Source organism: Gekko japonicus, unplaced genomic scaffold (genome assembly GCF_001447785.1).
Source record: "Gekko japonicus isolate JY-2015 unplaced genomic scaffold, Gekko_japonicus_V1.1 scaffold2099, whole genome shotgun sequence".
NCBI classification, from domain to species: Eukaryota; Metazoa; Chordata; class Lepidosauria; order Squamata; family Gekkonidae; genus Gekko; species Gekko japonicus.
Window position 1 is genome coordinate 172367 of NW_015163152.1, and position 22826 is coordinate 195192.

At 56.4% G+C, this 22826-nt stretch overlaps 1 protein-coding gene across 1 annotated transcript in view; it reads right to left on the reverse strand.

Moving 5' to 3' along the window:
• Window positions 1-937: 937 nt before the first annotated feature.
• Window positions 938-22826, reverse strand: part of ACTN4 (actinin alpha 4) — a 132835-nt gene continuing 110946 nt past the window's right edge. Inside the window, exons 12-21 of the mRNA XM_015407046.1 lie at window positions 16611-16761; window positions 13065-13173; window positions 12813-12953; window positions 10447-10629; window positions 10185-10319; window positions 8608-8787; window positions 7708-7854; window positions 5134-5214; window positions 3411-3569; window positions 938-2648 (exon numbers count right to left, since the gene is read on the reverse strand). Coding sequence (XP_015262532.1) covers window positions 2490-2648; window positions 3411-3569; window positions 5134-5214; window positions 7708-7854; window positions 8608-8787; window positions 10185-10319; window positions 10447-10629; window positions 12813-12953; window positions 13065-13173; window positions 16611-16761 — 1445 coding nt within the window. The 3' untranslated portion in view covers window positions 938-2489. The remainder of the gene's footprint in view (window positions 2649-3410; window positions 3570-5133; window positions 5215-7707; window positions 7855-8607; window positions 8788-10184; window positions 10320-10446; window positions 10630-12812; window positions 12954-13064; window positions 13174-16610; window positions 16762-22826) is intronic.

A 22826-nucleotide genomic window follows, 5' to 3' on the forward strand; every position in this document is an offset into this window, starting at 1 on the left:
TTGATGAACGACAGAGACAGACAGAAGCCAGCGACTCCCTATCAGCTGAAACGCCCAACCCCTCGCCGTTCCCGAGAGAGGACGCTCAGTAGCAAACGCAATAAAATTAAACTAACCTTCTCCGATGGGGTGTGGTGGGGGGGCGGGAGGAGGAAACCCAAACAGAAAATAACGACGACAGCAACAACAACAACAAAAAAATGGAATGACGAAAGGCGCGGGAATGTTAACCGATCTCCAGTGCTAAAGGTCAGCCGTAACTTTAATGACATGATGAGTAAGACACACACGAAATAACCCCATCGGCAAATATACGATGCTAGATGAATATATATTTAATAATAATAAATCTGGACGTTATTAAATCGCAACAGTTTTGCTGTGGTTTGGTGTTTTTTTTAAAGTTTTTTTTTCCCTCTGCTTTTTAAAAAAAATTTATTCATAATTTTATTATTTTAAGAAGATTTTTTCTTTTTTTTTTTCCTGCACGGGTTTCTCCTTTTCTTTAAATTTTGGTCCTCGGAGGGGGTGGGGGGAAAACCCTGCACCATGATGAAGAAGCCGCTCTCGCCCCCCCCCCCGGGGCGGGGGGAAGACGGCTTTGGAGGCACCCCGAAAAAAAAAGAGAGAGCGATCTACGCTGGGACTTGCTTTATTGGTCCCCGTTCGCTAACTCGACGTCCCATTAGGTTCTCTCCCTCTGGCAAGGAAAGCTGGGAAATGCGATCGTGGATCCCCACCCCGCTTCCAGAAAGACACTGTTTAAGATTTCCCTTCAAGAGCACCTTTATAGTTAAGATGAGCTGCCAGCTCCAGGCTGGAGAATTCCTGGTGATTTGGGGTGGAGGCCTGGGTGGGAGAGGCTTGGGGGGGGGGCAATGACCTTAGCAGGGTACAATGCCATAGAGTCCATTTCTAGAGGACTCCCTCCCCCCGCCCCGCTTACCACCCACCGTGTATAAAAGGGTGCGCGTGAACAGAAAAACCAAGACAAATCCATTCAGGACGCTGCTTGCTTCTGAGCCTTCGTTTCCAGCAAGAGGGCCCCCCCGCCCCAAGATACTGGAAATAGGGGAGGGGGGAAACGGGACGCCCCTCGGCCCAGCCCCTGGCGCCCATGATTCTGCTTGTATGTAAAATGAACCCGTTTGGTGTTCTGCCCTTGATTTTGTGTTGTCGGTATTGCTGAGAGAAATCGTGTGTTCTAAACCATGTGCAAAGGTGAACCGTGGGAAGGAAGGGAGGATGCAGCCCGGAACCGGTCGGAAAGAAGCTGGCCGAGGAGGCCGTTACGTAAGAGCGAGAGGCCTCCCCCCCCGCCGGCGTGCCTTTCCCTGCTTCCCCTGTAAGCAGAAAGCGAAAAGCCGGAAGCGAGAGACGTCCCAGGAAAGGCCCTGCCTCCACCGCAGCATCCCTGGCCTGCGGAAAGGAAAGAGGGAGGCAGGCAAGGGGTTCACCTCTCTTCCCTCCCCAGCGCCGAATCAGACGCCAACTCATCCCGGCAGGGGGAAGAAGGCTGTGCAACGGATGTGCATAGAAGGGCGTGCGCTGAGCCCAAGGAGTTGGCCTGGAAAGGCCGGGGTGGGTGGGTCTTGGCACATGGACCCTCCCCTGGGTGACCCGGTAAGAGCGCCGGCCTGGCGCTTGGTTCATCGAGCCAGCATGCCCATTAGAATCTCTTCCCTGGTTGGGGCGAGAGAGGGAATCCACGCCAGGAAGGCTTCCCCGAACACTGCCCCGGGACAGCTGGCGGAAAGGTCCGTGGGGGCGCGGGAACAACGGATGCGTCCCGGTTCTGTGCCCGGAGCAGGAGGCGGCCCTAGCTTTCCTTCCAAACCTGGGTGATGCCAACACCCGCCCCCACTGCTAGGATTTCTGCTAGAACGAGGCTTAAATTTTTAAAAAATTGGAAAAAGGGGGGGGGGGAACAAGGCAAGCCCAGGGGAGGAAAGAACTCAACTCCGGAACGACGTACCCAGCCAAGAGTAGAGAGCGACAGCGGTCTGAACAGGATTCGGTCACTCAAACGAAAACCCCCCACGTTCACTGGACTCCCGCCCGCCTCACCTCCTCTTTGCCCCCCCTCCCTTGTCTACCCCCCTCCCCATTCCCAAGCAAGGCAAAGTAAGGATGGTCAGTGGGGTGGGAAGGGGGAATCGAGCCTTGCGCCCCCCTGCAGCTCGGTGCCGGGAACAGAGGGCGAAAGGCGAGGCCGTTGCATAGGTAACTGTTCGTAGAATAGCGCAGCGAGGAAAAGAGTTTCGTAGGCCAGCTCCCAGGTTTCGCCCAGCGTGGAGGCAGACTGCTGTCCTCAGAGAGAAAAGACAGAAAAGAGTAGGAGGCCGGGGGCCCCTGCGGAAAGAGGGAGTGAGAGAGAGAGAGAGAGAGAGACTGTGTGTGTGTTTGCGTGGTGGGGAGATCGAACTCTGGCTCCTGCCCTCCCCAAAGCGCCAGCGCTTGCAGTTGCTGCCGCCGCCGCCCTCTCAGCCTCACAGGTCGCTCTCTCCATACAGCGCCGTCGAGAAGGACTTGTAGTCGAGGGCTCCGGGGATGGCGTCGGGCCCTTGGTAAGGTGCCATGCGAGCGATGCAGTACTCGGCCTGATCCGGGGGCAGCTCTCGGCGCAGCTCCTCGGCTGTGATGTAGTTCTGAGAAAGAGCGTGTAAAAAAAGAGTACGAGATGGTGAGCGCACGGCGGGCCGCGGTTCGCTTCTGTACCGCCGATGCTTCTAGCTGTGGGAACGGCTCTGCGAAAAGCCGGAACGGACCGAAATTTCGTGGCCCCCCGAACTCATTGCTCAAATGGAGCGAATCCAGTGTGCTCTGGCACACTGTTCCACGGGTTGCGTTCCCCACGCTTTTCTTGGGGGGCAGGTGGAATCGTTTCTCAATTCTGCGTTCCCAGAAACGGAATCCCGCGACCTCGATGCCTTGTGTGAATTAAGCCAATTTCTATCTTGCAATCTGGGTCACGTTCTCTGGCTGGGCTAGCTGTGGGAACGGTACCAGGGTGCAACGCAAGCCCCCGAGGGCCCCCTGCCTCTATCTCTGGAAATCCTACTTAGCCCCCCCCCCCCCCCCCCAACCTCCTACGTCCACACTGACACAAGCACATTGTTGCCACGTCTAGGAGGAGGAGAAACCGATTCTCTTGTTCTTGTGCTCAGGCCCGTAGCTACAGTGGGGGCATGCCGGAGCTAGGCCTCCTTCACTTCCTGGCAAGGCCCAGGGCCCCTGAGCGCTGGCAGGTGCAGGGAGAGAACCAGGTATCCCTTTAATTCTATTGGCCAGTGCCCCCTAAGAAATTTAAATGCCCCCGGAATTTAAAAAATCCTGGCTACGGGCCTGCTTACGCTCAGGTGTGGGTACAGACCCTTAGGCCGCAGTGTGTGGGCCCCCCGGAAGCTCACCTTGTCTCCGGCCAGGACCTTGAAGGAGGCAATGACCTGATCCGCCGTGTCAGTGTCCGTCGTCTCCCGCGACATGAAGTCAATGAAGGCCTGGAAGGTCACGACGCCGCTGTTGTTGGGGTCCACCACACTCATGATCCGGTTGAACTCTGCATCTCCCTGGAGGCGGAGGGAGAGGAAGAGGGCTTTCAGCCTACAAGCAAGTGGCGCAGACTTCGGCGACGCGAAGGCTCTGCTGCTCACAGAGGGGCTAGATCGGACCCTGGCACACCCCGGGAACCCCGTCCAAGCACTGAAACGGCCTGCGGCTCCACTGGGAGCACCTTGCTTGTGACAGTCCCACGCTGACTGCAGTGAATGCGAAACCCGGGAGGTGGCCTTACACTGAATCAGAGCCTTGGTCCACCAAGGTCAGTATGGTCTACTCGGACTGGCAGTCCGGGGTCTCAGGCGGAGGTCTTTCACATCACTTACTACCTGACCCTTTTAATTGGAGATACCAGGGATCGAACCTGGGACCTTCTGCGGGCCAGGCAGATGCTCTGCCACTGAGCCACAGCCCCTCACCTAGGCAATGAAGTCTGATAAAGGGCGGGGCTTCTCTTGCCCTGGGATGCTGTACTAAGGTTCTGCAGTGGTGGCTAGCCCTCTTTGCCCTCCTCTTCAAGGCTTAATCCGGTCTTCCTGGGGGTGGCGGGGGCACACGGCATTACGCCGCATGGAAAAGGAGTGCCCCCTACTTTCCAAGGGTTGTAATTTCGATTCTGTAAGGCCCTCCTCACACAACACAACCTCCACTGCCTTTGGATTGACAGACAGGGCATCCTTCCGCCTTCCCCAAATATACATGCAACTCTATTGCCAACGTCCCAAGCCCAGCCTACTGGTTAACTATCCACACTGGCAAATACCAAAGCCGCCAACTTGAACAGGCCGCATTTTTCGGTCTAGTAACCTTGGGTCCGTTTCAACGACAAGCGGACCTTTCCCCAAATTAAATCTACAGAAGGGACTGGCGTTCGGGCAATACGCCAACTTATTTGAAAGCGAATCCCTCGAAACCCGAATCAAGTACGAACCTTCTCCAAGGGGCTGACAGTTCCAGCAAATACCTCCCACCCCGAATCCCTGCGGTCTTTATCCCTCATCATGCCAGAATACCTCCCCCGCTTGACTTAGCCGAAGCGTGCGAGCCGCAGCAGAGGGGGCACGCAAGCATAAGCAAGACTTGGATGTTTCAAAACGGCGAAGGAGAGTCCGGAGCAAGAGAAAGGGAGAAAGGCAGAGCGCGCGTACCAGGCTGTATCCCGTGGAGATAAGCAGGGCTCGGTAGTCGTCGGTATCCATGCTCCCCGTACGCTTCTACTCCGAGAGGCCGACAGCAGCAGGAGGAGGAGGAGGAGGAGGAGGAAGGGAAGATGGAGAAGGCATGCGAGGTGAGAGGAAGGAGAGAGCGGCAGCCCCCAGGAAAGGAGGAAGGAAGACGAGAGACGCACAGAGAAAGACAAGACAGTCAGTCACGGGAAGTCATCGAGATGCGAGAAAGACGGGGCACAGATGTCAACAAGGGCGGGTTGGGGGATGAGTGGGACACAGAGGAGTTTGGAAGGAGAGGCGGGGGAGGGGGGGACGACGGTGTGGTGAAGGGAGAGAGAAAAGGAGACCACGTTAATGGCGAACGTTCCCCCAGAGGACTGCGCGAGTCGAAACGGGCGCCGGGTACCTGTCTGTCATTTTCCACATCGTATCCCAAGCTGATGAGGCAGGCTTTGAACTCTTCGGGTCCCAGAGAGCCGCCATGGTCCTGCCGGTGTGCCAGACATACACACACGCACACGCACACCAGGGTGAGAGGAAGGGGCAAGGGGGTGTGGCGGGCACATCAAGGGAGGGGAGGGGAGGGCCCACGGACACACAGCCAGCCAAGGGAGGGGAAAAGACAGGCAGTTAGTTCAAGGCCGGCTGCCTTTGAGGGTTTTCTCCCCACCAACCCCCCAGTGGAAATACGGACATGCGGAGAGCTGCCTTATCCCGAAACAGAGCCTTGGGCCACTGCGGTCAGTATTGCCTACTCAGTCTGGCAGGAGGCCTTTCACATCCACTCCTGCCTGGTCCCTTTTAACTGGAGATGCCGGGGACTGAACCTGGGACCTCCTGCAAGCCAAGCAGAGGCTCTGCCACTGAGCCACGGCCCCTCCCCAATACACACACGACGCGGCCTTCTATCGAATCAGGCCATTTGCCCCTCAAGGTCAGTATTGTCTGCTCAGACCGGCAGCAGCTGTCCAGGGACTCAGACGAAGGTCTTTCAAATTGCCTCCTACCGGATCCTTATCACCGGAGATCCTGGGACCTGTCTGCACGCTAGGCAGATGCTCTTGAGCCATGGCCCCTTGCCCCTGCTTGCCCACGTGCCCCCCCACCTGCTCACCCAGGGACTTGCGGGAGGCAGCGGATGAACCAGTTATAGGGACTGACCCCAGCGACACAGGCTAATGGCCCATGAGGCACTGAGAACGGGCAACTTCTTCGTCCGAGGCAGAAACCTCGGGAGTCTGACGTCGGCCTCTAAGAATCTGGGAAACATTTCCTGTGGTTCTACCGCCACAGAAGTCTCCAGAAGGGAAGTGCTCGGCAAAACGCCCTCCCGTCTCCTGAAGACGCAGGTCTGATTCACACAGGGCCCGGGTGCCACGCCAACAGCGGCGGCGTTCATCTAGTCCTTGTGGGAATGCCAGCGCAGGTCGGCCGCCGGATTCGGAATGCCCACATTGCGGTGCTCTCCGTTCTGCCGGCATCCATGTCCACATTCTCCTGAGAGGCCGCAGGAAATGAGGCCTGTGTGCGCGCCCGGGGAACCAGCTCATCCAGAGCGGTACAAGTAGGACAGCAAAAGGGGCAGGAACGCAGGGCTAATTTGGGGCAAAGAACAAGGGTGTGGACGCGGGCGGTAATTAACTGCTGGGCTGGTTGGCAGTAAAACCACTGACGCCATCCCTGCAGAGCGAGACCGAGTACCCTTCCAACCAGTGGGGGTGGGGGGCTTTCCCAGCAGCCAGAAGGCTAACACTGTGTCCTCACACTTTGCCATTTTTCAGGGGGAACAATGCAGGTTATCCCAGGCATGACAGGGTTACTTACGGCACCCCGAATGGCTAACATTGTTCTGCAAAACAGAACCGATCAAAGGGGTGATGGTGGCGGCTTCCCTGTTGCCTCCTTGTTCAGAAGGAAATCCCCCATGAACTGGGGGAGGGGCATGCACAACATGGGCAGTGATTTTTCGGGAAGTGGGCGGGCCCATGTGATGATGGGCATTCAGTAGCCCAATCGCACAGGCATGGGAAGGGCCTGATCAAACGAGGTGCAGCCCCAGCACCTCATAGCCAAGGGGGAGGGAAATGCCTTCCTCCACGCCCACAGATCTATGCTTCTGGTTTCCTGCTGGTGGAAGGTTGGGAAAGGAGGGAAGAGAAAAGTGGGGCTTTAACCATATCGGTGGTGGTGGGGAAATGACGGTACGGGGGTGTCAATGCAGTGGACTGGATTAATGCCCAACTAGGACTGGGAGGGCCTGGGTTCGAGTCCCCGCTCCACCCTGCAAGCCCACCTTGGGGGTGGCCACGCAATGCTCTCCCCTAAGCTGTGGAGTCTTGTGAGCAAAAATTCTGCTTTGTGAGCTGCTGGCATTGAAGCTGTGAGCGAGCCATTTGGCTACTGCCTAAATCAGTTTGCACTGGAGCCGTCCCTTCCTGAGCGAAGAGAAAAATGTGCGAGCCGGAGGCTAAAAAACTGTGAGCTGGCCCACACTAACTCAGCTTAGAGGGAACACTGGTCACGCTCTCTCAGCTTGGCATAAGGCACAAGGTTATCCCCAGGAGCAGGGGGAGGAGAGAGACGCCCCACACGAGCTGGTCGGAAGGAGGGCGGGAGGAGACAGAAAGCGATGTTGAGGTTGCCCATTATCGATAAGGACAACGAATGATAAGCGCATAAGAAAAGCACTGCTGGAGCAGACCAACAGTCCGCCAAGTCCGGCTGGGATCTTCTTATGCGCTTATCATTCATTGCCCTTATCGATCACGTGCAATACAATGATCTCAAAAGGCTCTTCAGGTTCTCTCTAACCAGCACTTCCGACCCCGGACAGGATCTCGCTTGGCAAAAACCGAGATGGTGGCTGGCGTGAAAGGATGACCCCACCAAGACACACATGGGGTGGGGGCGCGCTGCTACCTGTCGCTCTGGGGGCAAGGCCCCCCATACCACCCCCGCCCCCCAATAAAACCAGGCCTACCTTGTCGAAGTGGTTGAAAGAGGCCCGGAACTCCTGCATCTGCTCCTGGCTGATCCCCTTGGCGTCCCGGGTCAAGATCTGGTTCTCCACCTCGTTGATGGTCCGGGCGATGGTGGTGAGCAGCTGCTCCCACCCGACACGGATGTGCTTGGAGAAGGAAGAGAGGAGGAACGCGACTGGTGAAAAGACGGACACGCTGGCTCAATCCGCAATACCGGGAAAGACTGTCACATCGGGGTGACTGTTCCTGCTGTGGAAACAGCCCCCCCCCTGCGGGGCCCCCCCCCGAACCCCACCCCCAAGCCCCGCCCCCGAGCCCCGCCTTCTTCCTTGCAGCACAGAAGCTTCAGGAGGGGAGTTCCAAAAGAGGCGTAAACCCGAGGAGGCAGAACGGCGGCCCCTCCCCTCCCATGCTCAAAGTGCTTTCCACGCTGGCTTCTTTCCCCGATGCCTGAGATCTGTTCTGATTTCTTTCCCTGAGAGTTTATGTCCTTTATGGCACCAAAAAAAATTTCATTTGGGGGTGGGGGGCAATTTAGAAGCATGCAGAGAATACCAAAGACCAATGCTCCCTCTCTAAGCTAAGTGGCAAAGATCAAGGGTCCAGGAACACCTTAAAGGCTAACAAATATTGTGGCGGGGGCATTCGCTTTCACGAGTCACCGCTCACTTCTTCAGATACCACTCACGGGAGGCTCCTCCCCTGCCACAAATCCTGTTAGTCTTTAGGATGCTACTGGACTCTGGCTCTTTGACACTGCTGCAGGCAGGCCTCTGGGAAGTTCCTTGCCTGTCTCATTCGGGAAACCGAGTCTTGACCGTGCTGCCACCACCTGCCCGGTGCGACCTGCTCGCTGCCGCCCACCGTGGGGCTTGCCCCCGTTCCCCGCTCGCCTGTACCTCCATGGTGTAGTTGGTGTGCTTGTTGTCGAAGATGAGGGCCTCCTGGATGAGCTGGTGCTGCTGCTCCAGGAGGTCAATGTTGGGCTTGTAGTCCACGATGCTCTGCTCGTACTGCTTGAGGTGGTTCAGCTGGTCCTCCAGGGTGCCGTTCATCTCGATGGAGATGCGCCCGATCTCCTGGTGGGGGGAGAGAGGGGAGGGGAGAAGGAAACGATGAGTCCGGCTCGGTTTGCGGGAGGGATGCCGACAGCCCGGGAGGCTGCTTGCAAACCCCCACACACACTGGAAAAATATCCAGGCCAGTCCGATCGCGTGAGATCTCGGATGCTAAGCAGGGTCGGCCCTGGTTAGCACTTGGACGGGAAGCCACCAAGGAAGACCGGGGGCGCCGAGCAGAGGCCGGCAATGGCCGGCCACCTCTCTGCCCTGTCCCCGATGGCCCAGGCAAGCCTGATCTTCTCAGATCTCAGAAGCTAAGCCGGGTCGGCCCTGGTTGGTATTTGGATGGGAGACCTCCAAGGAAGCCAAGGGTTGCTATGCAGAGGCAGGCGACGGCTAAACCTCTGTTTGTTTCTGTCCTCACTGGATGGCCCAGGCTAGTCTGATCTCATCAGATCTTGGAAGCTAAGCAGGGTTATAGTCTACAGAGAGGCAAGGCAATAGCACGCCACCTCTATATGTCTTTGGCCTTGACCTGGGTGGCCCAGGCTAGTTTCATCTTGTCAGATCTCGGAAGCGAAGCAAGGTCAGGCCTGGTAAGTATTTGGATGTACAGGGAAATCCAGGCAAGCAATGTCAAACTTCTGTTTGTCTCTGCCCTGGCGAGGATGGGCTGCGCTAAGCTAAGCAGAGTCTGCACTTGAATGGACCACCAAGGAAGTACAGGGTTGCTACGCAGAGGCAGGCAACGGCAAGCCAGCTTTGCCTCTTGCTTTGACCTCGAGGACCCAGGCTGGCCCGATCTTCTCAGATTTTGGGAGCCAAGCAGGGTTGGGCTTTGGTCAATATTACGACGGGAGGCCACTAAGGAAGTCCTGGGTCGCTACGTAGAGGCAGGCAACGGCAAACCACCTCTGCTCGTCTCTTGCCTTGAAATACCTGAAGGGTCACCATTAGCTGGCTGCAACCTGAACGGCACATTCCACCACCAGTTCTTACAACGGTCTTAGAAAGCAGGCCATTCCTTTCCACTGGTTGGCACTGAGGGGAGGGTGTATGCTAGGGCCTGCGGGAAAAGCCTCCCCTGGGGTATGGGGTATGTTAGGGCCTGCGGGAAAAGCTCCCCCTGGGGTATGCTAGGGCCTGCGGGAAAAGCCCCCCCCCCGGGTATGTTAGGGCCTGCGGGAAAAGCCCCCCCTGGAGTACGCTAGGGCCTGCGGGAAAAGCCTCCCCTGGGGTACGCTAAGGCCTGCAGGAAAAGCCCCCCTGGGGTATGCTAGGGCCTGCAGGGAAAACTACCTTGTCTCAAAGACCACCCAACGCGTATGGGGCTCAGCTGGGACTGGACCTAAGCTGATCCTCACCCTCCCACTTCTCCGAACCCCTCCCCTCCCCGGGCCATGGCCCCCCCTCACCTCCATCTTGGTCTGGATCCAGGGCCCGACGATGTTCGCCTGGCTGGCAAACTGCCGGCGGAGGTGCTCGTTGGACTGCTGCTTGCTCTGCTCGTCTTGGAGGGCGTGGTCCCTCTTTGGCACTAGCTGCTGGACCTGGATCCATCGAGACACAGCCGGTTACCCAACCCGGCCTCGGGGTCTTCTCTCCACCCCGGTGGATCCCACCGCCCCCCTCCGCCTGGGGCCTCGGCCAGCGCCCGCCCCGCCCCCTTCCACGCACCCGCTCCCACTTGGAGTTGATGATCTGCGGCGTGACCGAAGTGTAGGGGTTGTTTCCGGACAGTTTGATGCTGTTGTAGTCTGCGATCCGCTGCGCCTCGCTCTGGATCCCCAGGATGGCCTCACGCTCTTTGTCCGCGTCGGGGAGGGTGGATTTGAACTGGTCGTGGGCGGCGATCAGGCCCTGGGTGAGAAAAGACCGGTTTGGTTAGGGACGCGGCATGGAACTGGGCTAGACGGGCCCCTGACTGGGCTTCCTCGTGAGTGAGTGAGGCCGGCCTGCCTGCCTGACTCACGAGCCAGAACAGAACGGGAACTGCAGTTTGTGACTGGGTCGGTAACAGCCTGCGTGTAAATATTTCTGTAACGATTCCTTGTTTATGTGTGTGTGTGTCTTTAAAAGTTTGGTTGCATGGCTGTATGATAGTCTAGAGTGGTTGAAACAGGCAAGTGAGTGTGATTGGTGATTGGCAGAAAGGGGGAGGGGTTTCAGAAAATGTGTGTCAGTCAACAGTGACAGTTTAGACAGTTGAAAAAGACAGTTAGGGAGTTAGTTAAGTTCTGTGTATAAGGGAGTGAGACACATCCCTGTGTGGGATAAGTGAGTTCGTTCTGAAGTCTGTGAGAGAAGCAGTCTGTGTGTGCAGTTAAGAACAGCTGAGGTTGTTCTGGGAGAATAGAAAAATGTAAATGAAAGTAATTGAAGACAAAGTTTAGGAAAGGCTGTATGTCCTGGAGAGAAACAGTGAACTTACATGACCTTGAGTTAAAGTTACAAAGTTACACGCCAAGATCCCTGACAGTGAAGGGAAAAGTGTGTGAAATACCAAAGCAATTGTTTATTATTTACCCATTCCTAGTTACAGTGTTACACTCTTTTATTTACAAATTATATCAATAAATCTACTTTTATTTAAGATACCAGTTCTGAAAGAAATACTTCCCAGGAAACACATAGACCCTCATGAAAGCCTAAAAACCGACCTACCTACCCAGTGATAGAAATATTATATTATAAAGGTTTGGAAAGCCTTAAAATTTCCTGGTGGCAGCCGGATATACACAGTAAAGGAAAATTAAAAAGAACACTTTTAAAGTAAAAACAGACCTCCCCAGAGAAGGGGTCGTCACAATTTCCCTGCTAAGTATGGAGATGTCTGTTTAATAACCACAGTTACGGCTAACTAATTAGGAAGAGCTTCCTGAAGAGCGGTTCCTCAGCGGAACAGGCTTCCTCGGGAGGTGGGGGGCTCTCCTCCTTTGGAGGTTTCCAAACAGAGGCCAGGTGGCCACCTGACAGCAATGCGGATTCTGTGAACTTCGGCAGATCACGAGAAGGGAGGGCAGGGAGGGTTGCATCGGAGCTTAGTTCTCGCGACCCTTTCTTACACGCCCAGGGAAAGGCTGATCGCCACTTCGGGGTCAGGCAGCAATTGTTCTCCAGGGTGTCTGTTGTGGGGAGGGGAAGGGAAAGGAGATTGTAAGCCACTCTGAGACTCCTTCGGGTAGTGAAGGGCGGGGGATAAATCCAATCTCTTCTTTGTCTTGTCAAAAGTTTTGGAGAGGAACGTCTGGGGTTCGGGCAGGCCAGAGACAGGGTCAGGGCAGCCGCTCTGGAGAGCCACGAGAGCACACGAAAAAGCTGCCTTATAATGGCTCACAGACCACGGGTCCAGCGACCGCCGTGGCTCTCCACGCTTCCCGGATGCAGAGCCTTTTTAGTGGGAGAGTGAACACAATGTGGGATTTGCTGCCAGAGCATGTAGTGATGGCCACAGGCATAGGACACTTTTAAAAGCGGATTAGACAAATTCGTAGAGGAGAGATCCAGCAAGGTCTACTAGCCACGGTGACTAAAGGGAACCTCCACGTTCAGAGGCAGTCAGAGCCAGGAGGCATCCTCGGGGGAAGGCCTCGGTCCCTATGCCCTGCTGTTGGCCCTCCAGAGGAGCTGGTTGGCCGTTGTGTGTGCCTGGATCCTGGACTAGACGGACCACTGGTCTGATCCAGCAGAACTTCTTCTGATGGTCCTATGAGATGTTGATGACCAACCCTGGGACCTTCTGCATGCCAAGCGGCTAGTTACCAGCCAGCAAGAGCCCTAAATGCTCATGAAGCTGCAAAGTGCTGAGTCAGACCCTTGCATCCCTCTTTCTCAGCATGGTCTCCTCTGACCAGGAGGGTTTAGGGTAGAGAAATGCCGTTCCCAACGCTCCTTCAACTGGCAATACGGTGGACTGAACTTGGGATTCTCCGCATGCAACGGGTGTGATCTGGCCCTGAGCCGTGGGTCCCCTCTTCCCTCCCTGAGCCGCGGGTCCCCTCTTCCCTCCGTAAGCCGTGGGGCCCCTCTTCCTTCCCTCTTACCTCAATCTCCTCGATGGTGTGGACGATGAACATGTCCTGCAGGTCCTCCATGGCGCTCTCCATCCAGTTGTTGAAGGGCGCTGCCCTCTTGGCGTATTCCAGGTGGAGCTGGTCAATGGTCTCCAGCTGCTTCTCTGTTTTCTGCGTGGGAGACGCAACAAGGTGGATGGATCAGGGCCCCCTCCCCACGGGCCTCGCTCCCCACCCGCTCACCGAAGCAAGAGACGGGGTCTGCGCCGAACCCCGACTCACCTCCAACGCCTCCCTCCTGGTGTGGGTCAGGGATCCTAGCGAGTCCCACTGGTCACAGATCTTCTGGCACCGGGCGTTGACGCTGGGGGAGTCGTAGTAATCCAGCTCGCTGTGGGGCAGAGGAGAAAGGGAGGAGTTACGCAGAAGCAGACTGGAGAGAGGTCTCAGCGGCCTCTCCTTTCCAGGGTCTCCTTCACGCAGCACCCCCAGAATGGAGAAATTGCAGTAGTGGCTGGGACAGATGTCACCATCATCTGAATCTTGGGGGGCTCGCGGCTGAGACAATGCACAGTTTTGATTTGGGGGTGTGCACAGGGCAGGGCAGGAGCTTGCGTGACGCACGTTTTCTTCCCTCTCCTCTCACAAAAGCCAGTCCATCCTCCAAGCATCTATGCGGGCCAGAAATGCAACCGAAAAGCCGGCCTCCTAGGTCGGCCACACGAACGGGCCGGGTTCCATTCTCAGCACCTTGACGGAGCTCGGGCTAAAACCAGGCGCCAGAGAGATCCCATCCCCCCCCCGCCCATGTCCGCTCACCGAGGGTCCTCCCATACGAGATCAGGGCCCCTGCCGGATCTACTACGGGCCTGCAGACGGAGCTCTTCCGCCTTGGCTTCTGGTTGAGGCGGCGGATGTCCCCCTTCCTTCCTGGCTATCTCCCCCTTAGTGGCCTGGATTTTAACATCGGTACTGCTGAACTGAACTGACGTCGGTGGCCCGGACTTTTAACATCAATTATTGCTGAATTGAGATCAGAACTAGCTCGTTTGCTCTCCGGCACCAGAGGGCGCTACTGCCTTCTTAACGCAAAGGCTGGCTGCCCAGGAAACCAGAGGACAGAGGTGTCCCTTCCCACCGGAGGGGGGGGGTTTGCGGGGCTGGTTCGGGGAGGGGGCAGCCCTCGGGGCCCCACTGGCAGCAAGTTCTCGCCAAGCCCCAAATGCCAGGTTTTAAAGCCAGACTGCATGTTGCCAGGATAGGGGCCAAGCAAAACAGCTCGGGGGTGGATGGGTGTTTGAGAACAGCAAAGCTACAGATGGAAGGGGGGGCGGGGAACCGTCTCCTCCCCCCCCCCAGCCAGAAACTGTGGGTGAACCGCCCAGACCCAAGAAGCAGCAAAATATTTGGGGGGGGGGGCCAACATGGCTCCTGCTGGCCATCAAACTTTGCTATTCCGGAGTTATTACAGGCTGGGGGGGGAAGGGGGCTGCGCGCCGTCTCTATGAAGTCATCCTCCGGGCCACGTGCACACCCCTTTCCCAGTGCACCCTCTGCCTTTCCCAGTCCAGGGAATAACAGTCTCCATTCATGGAGGGGCTCCGCTCCGGCCCCTGCGTGTACTAATTGTGTGCGAGTTTACCCGAGCGAGGGGAGGCCGAAAAGGAAAAAGTGGTTCGCGGTGAACCCTTACAATAACCGTATTCTAAGCCAGGAGAAAAGAGGGAGAGGGGGGGAGGGAGAACAATGGGGCACTGTGCATTATGGTGGGGGTGTTGGGGAAGGGAGGGGGGCGCTCCTCGGATAAACGTCCTCCACAGAGAGGTGATCCCCGGCGGGGTCTGCGCGAGAGCCAAGGATCGGCAGGCAAAGAGACTGTGACAGAAAAAGCTATTTTCGGCCTGCCAAAAATACCGCACGGCCACGGCCTCGGGTTGCGTCAGAGCTCCGCTTCGAGGCAAGCCCAAATCTCTCTCTCTCACACACACACCAATGCTCCCTCTAAGCTATGGAGTCTTGCGAGCAAAGATTCTACTTTGTGAGCTACCGACACTGAAGCTGTGCAGCGAGCGATTTGGCTGCTGCATCAATCCGTTTGCTCTGGAGCCCTCCTTCCTGAGCGAAGACGACAATGTGTGAGCCGGAGGCTACAAAACTGTGTGCTGGCTCACGCTGACTCAGCTTAGAGGGAACACTGACACATACGCGTGTGCTGGGAAGGGAAGACCGCCAAGCAGGCCCTCCTTAAAAGGACGCAGCGGCTGATGCCGTTTCCCACACACGATCTTGTCACCTCGATGGCCCCGTGGAAGGCCGGGAAGGGAAAAGAGTAGAAGGGATCGGGATCCACAGGTGGGCCCTTCCTGCTCATGAGGAGTCTTTTCCGGGGTTACGGATGGCTGGTGTCCAATGCTCCCTCTAAGCTGTGGAGTCTTGTGAGCAAAAATTCTACTTTGTGAGCTGCCGGCATTAAAGCTGTGAGCGAGCGATTGGGCGACTGCAGAAATGAGTTGGCTCCGGAGCCATCCTTCCTGAGCTCAGACAAAAATGCGTGAGCCGGAGGCTAAGAAACTGTGAGCTAGCCTCACACTAACTCAGCTTTGAGGGAACACTGTTCACTACCCGAAGGAGTCTCAGAGCGGCTTACAATCTCCTTTCCCTTCCCCCTCCCCACAACAGACACCCTGTGAGGCAGGTGGGGCTGAGAGGGCTCTTTCAAGGACTGCTCCTGAGAGAACAGCTCTGAGAGAACTTGTGACTGACGCAGGGTCACACCAGCAGCTGCATGTGGAGGAGTGGGGAATCAAACCCTGTTCTCCCAGATTAGAGCCCGTACTCCTAAACATTACACTAAACATGCCAGCTACCACAGGGACACCTGTGACCAATGCTCCCTCTAAGTCGTGGAGTCTTGTGAGCCAAAACTCTCCTTCGTGAGCTTACTGGCATTAAAGCCGCGAGCGAGCGATCTGGCTGCTGCCATGAATCACTTTCCTCCGGAGCCACCCTCCCTGAGCCGAGACAAAAAAATGTGTGAGCCGGAGGCTAAAGAATGGCATGCTAGCCTCACACTGACTCAGCTTAGAGGGAACGCTGCTGGCGTCCCCCCCCCCCCCCCGCCCCCCCCTTCCAACTTCCCAAAGTCATATTTTGGGAGGAAAGGTTTAAAAAAAACAACAACAACCCCACCACAAAATACCGGAGACCGCTACAACCACCGGGAAGCCCCAATGTTTTGCAACTGACACTTAGAGCGATATTTCGCTTTGGGGCCCGGCTGGCACCCTTGGATGACCGGCCTTTTCTGGACTGCGCCTCTGTGGAGAGGGGAAGGAGGATAACTCCCTCTTCCTGCTTTTCGGTAGTGACTTAGAAGGTCGGTGGTTGGAGACTGTCTGCGGTGAGGGCTTAGCAGCGAACGCGTGTAGCTGCCCGTGCCGTATACAGGGTCACACTACTGGGCCCGTCACAGTCAGAATTGCCTGCTCCAACTGGCAGTGGCTCTCTGGAGGCTTTTCACATCACCTGCTGCCTGATCCTTTTAAAGCCGGAGATGCCGGGGATCGAACCTGGGACCTTCTGCCTCCCAAGCAGGCGCTTTACCACCGAGCCACGCCCCCCTCCCCGGCTTGATTAAGACTCCACAGTCTTTGCAGGGATTGGTGTGCAAGCGTGGAGGCAGAGGGGTGCCGGCAGAGCTCCCGGCAACCACAAACTACAATCCCCAGGATGCTTTGCGATCGCTAGCGTAAACGCCGATACAAATGCTCCTCCCGCCGCCCTGGGAGGAAGCCGCTCCCCGGAGCCGGCCCGGCGGACGACCCCTACTTGAGTTCCTGCGCGATGGCCGCGATCTGCTCCACGCGGTCTTGGTGGGCCGCCAGGTCGCTCTCGAACGCCTCGTGCTTCCGGATCAGGGCCTTGATGTCCGACAGGGTGGCCGTCTCGTAGTCCTTCTGCCTCAGCATGGCCTCTTTTCCTGTGGGAGGGGGAGGGAGGGAGTTTGTCATGGGGCTTCGAGGAGCAGAACGGTTAGCCAGGCTACGAGGGCCCTGAGTCGTGCCTCCTACTTGCCCTGCAGCGATAATAAATCAGGCTCACCTCCCAGGGCTGTACTTAAGGATTATGAAAGCGATGCGGGGTGCCTCAAATACTCGTGCAAGTCAAAGAATCATAGAATCATACAGAGTCGAGAGGGGCCATAGAGGGCATCTAGTCCAACCCCCTGCTCACTGCAGGATCGGCCTAGAGCATCCCTGGCAAGGGTTGGTCCAGCTGCTGCTTCAAGACGGCCAGGGAGGGGGAGGCTCACCACCTCCCGAGGAAGCTGATTCCCCTGTTGCACAACTCTGACTGTCCAAAAGTTTCTCCTAAGATCCAGCCAGGTGCCTTCCCGCCCTTCATTTAAACCCATTCTTGCGAGTCCTCTCCTCTGCGGCCGACAGGAACAGCTCCCCGCCCTCCTCCAAGGGACAGCCCTTCAGATACTTCAAGAGAGCCAACCTGTCCCCCTCTCAACCTCCTCTTCTCCCGACTGAACTTTCCCAAGTCCCCCCTCAGCCTCTCCTCGTAGGACTTCTTGGTCCTCCGGGCCCCCCGATTATCCTCGCTGCTCTCCTCTGCACCAGCTCCGCTCTGTCCGCATCCTTTATTTATTCATTTATTATTTCAATTGGTATCCCGCCTAGCCACAGGACTGGCTCAAGGCGGCTAACAACCTTTAAAACACTGGAACAATAAATACATTAAAATACATTAATGAATTACGACGACATAAACAAAGAATGATTCACACATGGAATTCACTGCCACAGGAAGTGGTGGCGGCTACAAGCACGGACGGCTTCAAAAGGGAATTGGATAAGCATATGGAGCAGAGGTCCATCATTGGCTATTAGCCACAAGGTATAGATAGGGGCTCTGGGGCAAGGGATGCTCTGTCTTCTTAGTGCTTGGGGGGGGGGGCAACAGTGGGAGGGCTTCTAATGTCCTGGCCGCACTGGTGGACCTCCTGATGGCCCCTGGTATTTCTGGCCACTGTGTGACACAGAGTGTTGGGCTGGATGGGCCTTTGGCCTGATTCAGCATTGGATCTCTTATGTTCTTATGTTAACTAGATAATACTAGTAACGATGGCGATAAAAGCTGGCGGCATACACTATATGAACAAAGGCAGTAACCAACTGCTGTTTTGAGTGTTCCAAGATGTGTTCCGGTGGCACCAACGTCTGTGGTGCTGTCTCCCGTGGCCTCCCCTAATCAAAAGCCTGGCGGAAGAGCTCCGTCTTGCAGGCCCCGCGGAACTGTAAAAGGTCCCGCAGGGCCCTGATGTTATCCGGGAGCGCGTTCCACCAGCGTGGAGCCACCACCGAGAAGGTCCTGGCTTTAGTAGCCGCCAACTTGACGTCTCTCGGGCCGGGAAAAGACAGCGCGATTCTGTGTTCCTGAACTCAGTGCTCTCTTATCCTTTTTGAAGTGAGGCCTCCAGACCTGCACACAATACTCCAGGTGCGGCCTGACCAGTGCAGTTTACACTTCCAGCACCAGAAGTGGCCAGAGGAACCCCACCCCCCGGCATCACACTGCTCTCTTATGCCACTGGATGCTTCTAGTTTCTCCGAGCCACAGGGTGCCACAATGGGATGCTCTGGCAGGGATGGTATCTTTCTGTCCCCCCCCCCCCCCTTTCACAGCCATCCACAGTTTTTCTTGAGGTCTCTCTTGGCCTGAACCAACCCGTGGCTTGTAACTTCCCTCTGCCTCCCCCCAGCTCGAGTGTACTTTGAACATTACTCCTGGGAAGCACGCTCATCTGTCCAAAAGAGTGCCACATGGAACAACGCTCCCCACCCCCCAGCCCTCTGTTCTTATGCCCCAGTGACTAAAGGAAACCTCCACGCTCAGAGGCAGTCAACCTCCGAAGCCCAGAGCCAGGAGGCAACTGGCCATCTCTAGAGGAACTGGTCGGCCACCGTGTGAGACCGGATGCTGGACTAGATGGACCCTCACTGGTCTGATCCAGCAGGGCTCTTCTGATGTTCTTATCAGGGGAAGGCCTCGGCCTCTCTGCCCTGTTGTTGCTGTCCAGAGGAACTGGCTGGCCACCACGTGAGACAGGAGGCTGGACTAGATGGACCACTGGTCTGATCCATCAGGGCTCTTCTGATGTTCTTATGAAGGCCTCGGCCTCTCTGCCCAGTTGTGGGCCCTCCAGAGGAACTGGTTGGCCACAGTGTGAGACAGGATGCTGGACTAGATGGACCCTCACTGGTCTGATCCAGCAGGGTTCTTCTGTGGTTCTTCTTAGGGGAAGGCCTTGGCCTCTCTGCCCTGTTGTTGGCCCTCCAGAGGAACTGGTTAGCCACAGTGTGAGACCGGATGCTGGACTAGATGGACCCTCCCTGGTCTGACCCAGCACGGCTCTTCTGATGTTCTTCTCAGGGGAAGGCCTCGACCTCTCTGCCCTGTTGTGGGCCCTCCAGAAGAACTGGTTAGCCACCGTGTGAGACCGGATGCTGGACTAGATGGACCCTCCCTGGTCTGACCCAGCACGGCTCTTCTGATGTTCTTCTCAGGGGAAGGCCTCGACCTCTCTGCCCTGTTGTGGGCCCTCCAGAAGAACTGGTTAGCCACCGTGTGAGACCGGATGCTGGACTAGATGGACCCTCCCTGGTCTGACCCAGCAGGGCTCTTCTCTTCTTAGCCAGCGGTGACCACTGGTGACAAAGCCCAGCCTCTCCAGAAGGCAGACCATTTTTTTTTTAAAGGTCCCGGGAGTGCCAGGCTGGGCACATTTCGGACTGGCACGATGACCGCCCGGGTCAGCCCCCTTCTCCCTCTCCCGCTGACTGGTTTCGCCCTTTCGCTTCCCACGCTCCTCAGCTGACGGGGGCCTTCCCCTAACAGCTGCCCGGCAGCCCCCGTGCTCCCGCCTTCCCCTGTAACCGCTTCCAACGCTTCCCTTCCGAACAGAGGCCAGACGCAGGAAGAGACTGCTGGCTCCCCCCCCCCACACACACACCCCAGCACAGGAAACAAGAGAATCGTGTGCTGCTGTCAAGCTATTCCTCAAGGCCTGGATCCCGAGGGGTGTGTGTGTGTTTCTCCAGGGCAGACGGACGTCCACCGACGCCGCATCCCACCCACCCCTCCAAGTCTGGGGGCTGAGCGAACCACCGTTGCTAGCCGCCTTGGCTCACGGCTGGAGCTTGTGCGGTAATGCAAAAGCTATTTGTGTTTGGGAGCTGGGGGGGAGGGGAGGAACGGCTGGAATTCGGAAAATCGCTCTTCTGTTGCCATCAGCTGTTCCTGGGGACACGCTCGGTTGGGGAAATCCAATCCCTGGCTGTCGGCCAGGCGGAACGAGCGTGGTCCGGGCAGAGCGGCCCGCTTTGGACGAAGCCCCTCTTGCCAACGTTAAGCTCCCGTGCCGAATGCAACCGCGGCCCTCGGCCCTTCAGAGTGAGAAGACCCCCGCGCGGCATTGATCCCCCCCTCCGTACACACTAATGTTCAGGCAGTGACATCTTCCCGGGGAGGAAATCAAAATGCAAATGGATTCCCCTATGCTACAGAGTCCTGTGAGCAAAAAATTCTACCTGGTGAGCTTCCGGCATTAAAGTTGTGGAGCAGGAGATCTGCCCACTGCATAGATTAGTTTGCTCTGGGAGCCACAGCCTTCCGGAGCGAAGACAAAAAAAAAACCAAAAAAAAAAACGTGCGAGCCAGAGGCTAAAAAACTGCAAGCTAGCTCACACTAACCCAGCTTGGAAGAAGAAAGAAGAAGAGATTGGATTTATCCCCCGCCCTTCACTGCCCAAAGGTGTCTCAGAGCGGCTGACAAACTCCTTTCCCTTCCCCTCCCCACAACAGACACCCTGTGAGCAGTGTTCCCTCTAAGCTGAGTGAGTGTGAGCTGGCTCACAGTTTTTTAGCCTCCGGCTCACACATTTTGGTCTCAGCTCAGGAAGGACGGCTCCAGAGCAAACTGACTTATGCAGCAGCCAAATCGCTCGCTCACAACTTTAATGCCGGTAGTTCACAAAGTAGGATTTTTTCTCACAAGACTCCACAGCTTCGAGGGAGCATTGCCTGTGAGGTCGGCGGGGCTGGGAGAGCTCTGACAGAAACAGCTCTTTTTTCAAGAACAGCTCTTATCAGAACTACGGCTTGCCCAAGGTCATCCAGCCAGGTGCAAGTGGAGGAGTGGGGGATCAAACCCGGTTCTCCCAGATTAGAGTTCATGCACACTTCACCACTACACCGAACTGGCTCTCTTAGAGGGAACACTGCCTGTAACTGTTTGCGTTGCAGCCGACAGGCTCAAGGGACCTCCCCCCGAAACCTGGCCCGTAGCTACAGTGGGGCTATTGGGGGCTCTGCGCTCTCCCTTAAAGCCCCCCGCTTCTTAAAGGGCCCCCCCTTCTTCCCAAAAGCTTTTGGGAAGAAGCGGGGGGGCAGCGTTCTCTCCCTCCCCTCCTGCAAGATTTAAAGGGCCCTGTGGCTGATCGGCGGAGACCACGTGGCCCGCCGATCAGCTGGAGGGCCCTTTAAATCTTGCAGGAGCCACCGCCCCTTCATTATGGCAAATAACGGCAGTACCACCAGAGAAAAAACAAAACCCTGCCCCACGAGCCACAAAATCCTGGCTACGGGCCTGCCCGAAACCATCGCTTCTGTTTGGATAGCACAGTCTGATCGCCGAGTCCTGAGCTTCAACCCTAAAGACACTTACGAGGGAGTAAGTGCCACTGAACGTCTGGGAGTACACATTTAAAGAGCACACTGCTGGTAGGCTAGGTCATAGAAAGAGAGAGCTGGGAGGGACCCCCAAGGGTCATCTAGTCCACCCCCTGCACAACGCAGGGAATTCACAAGTACCTCCCCCCCCTACACTCCCCCGGTGACCCCTGCTTTATGCCCAGAGGAGGGGTGGGGAACCTCCAGGATCGCTGGGGCAATCTGGCCTGGAGGAAAACGGCTTCCTGATTCCAAAGTGGCGATCGGCATTTCCCTGGGCGTGCAAGAAAGGGCCGCGAGAACTAAGCACTGAGGCGACCCTTCCTGCCCTCCCTCTCACGATCTGCCCAAGTTCACAGAATCTGCATTGCTGTCAGGTGGCCACCTAGCCTCTGTTTGAAAACCTCCAGAGAAGGAGAGCCCACCACCTCCCGAGGAGGCCTGTTCCCCTGAGGAAACAAACGCTCTGACCGTCAGGAAGCTTTTCCTAACGTTTAGCCAAAAACTCTTCCTTCCGATTTAAGCATCCTATAAGGCAGTGGTGGCGATCCTATGGCACGGGTGCCAGAGGTGGCACTCAGAGCCCTCTCTGTGGGCACGCGTGCCATCGCCCCAGCCAGGCCCAGACCATCATTAAAGTGTTGAATTCTCTGCCAAATAATTTTAAGTAAATGAAAGCATTTGGGATTGCTTTCCTTACTTTGTTTGGATCATCTTAAGTTAATGTAGAAATAAAGTTTCTAAAGTAAAACCTCAGTATTCAGGTTAAATAGCCGTGTTGGCACTTTGCGATAAATAAGTGGGTTTTGGGTCGCAGTTTGGGCACTCGGTCTCTAAAAGGTTGGCCATCACTGCTGTAAGGGATGTCTACATTTAAAAAGCACACTGCTCGTAGAAACAGAGAGGTGGCAGGGATCCCCGGGGGCCGTCTAGTCCACCGCCCGGCACAATGCAGGAAATTCACAAGCGATGCTCCCTCTAAGCTGTGGAGTCTTGTGAACAAAAAATCGACTTCGTGAGCTGCCGGCGTTAACTGTTGCGAGCGAGCAATTTGGCTGTTGCATACATTAAAATGTGTGAGCTGGAGGCTAAGAAACTTTGAGCTAGCTCACACTCACTCAGCTTAGAGGGAACAGTGTTCACAAGTACCTTCTCTCCCCTACCCCTGCACTCCCCCAGCAAACCCTGCTCTACGCCCAGAGGAAGGCCAAAACCCCCCTCAAAAACCAATCAGGATCCCGATCGGCATTACCCTGGGCCACAAGGGCTAAGCACTGAGGCGACCCTTCCTGCCCTCCCTTCTCG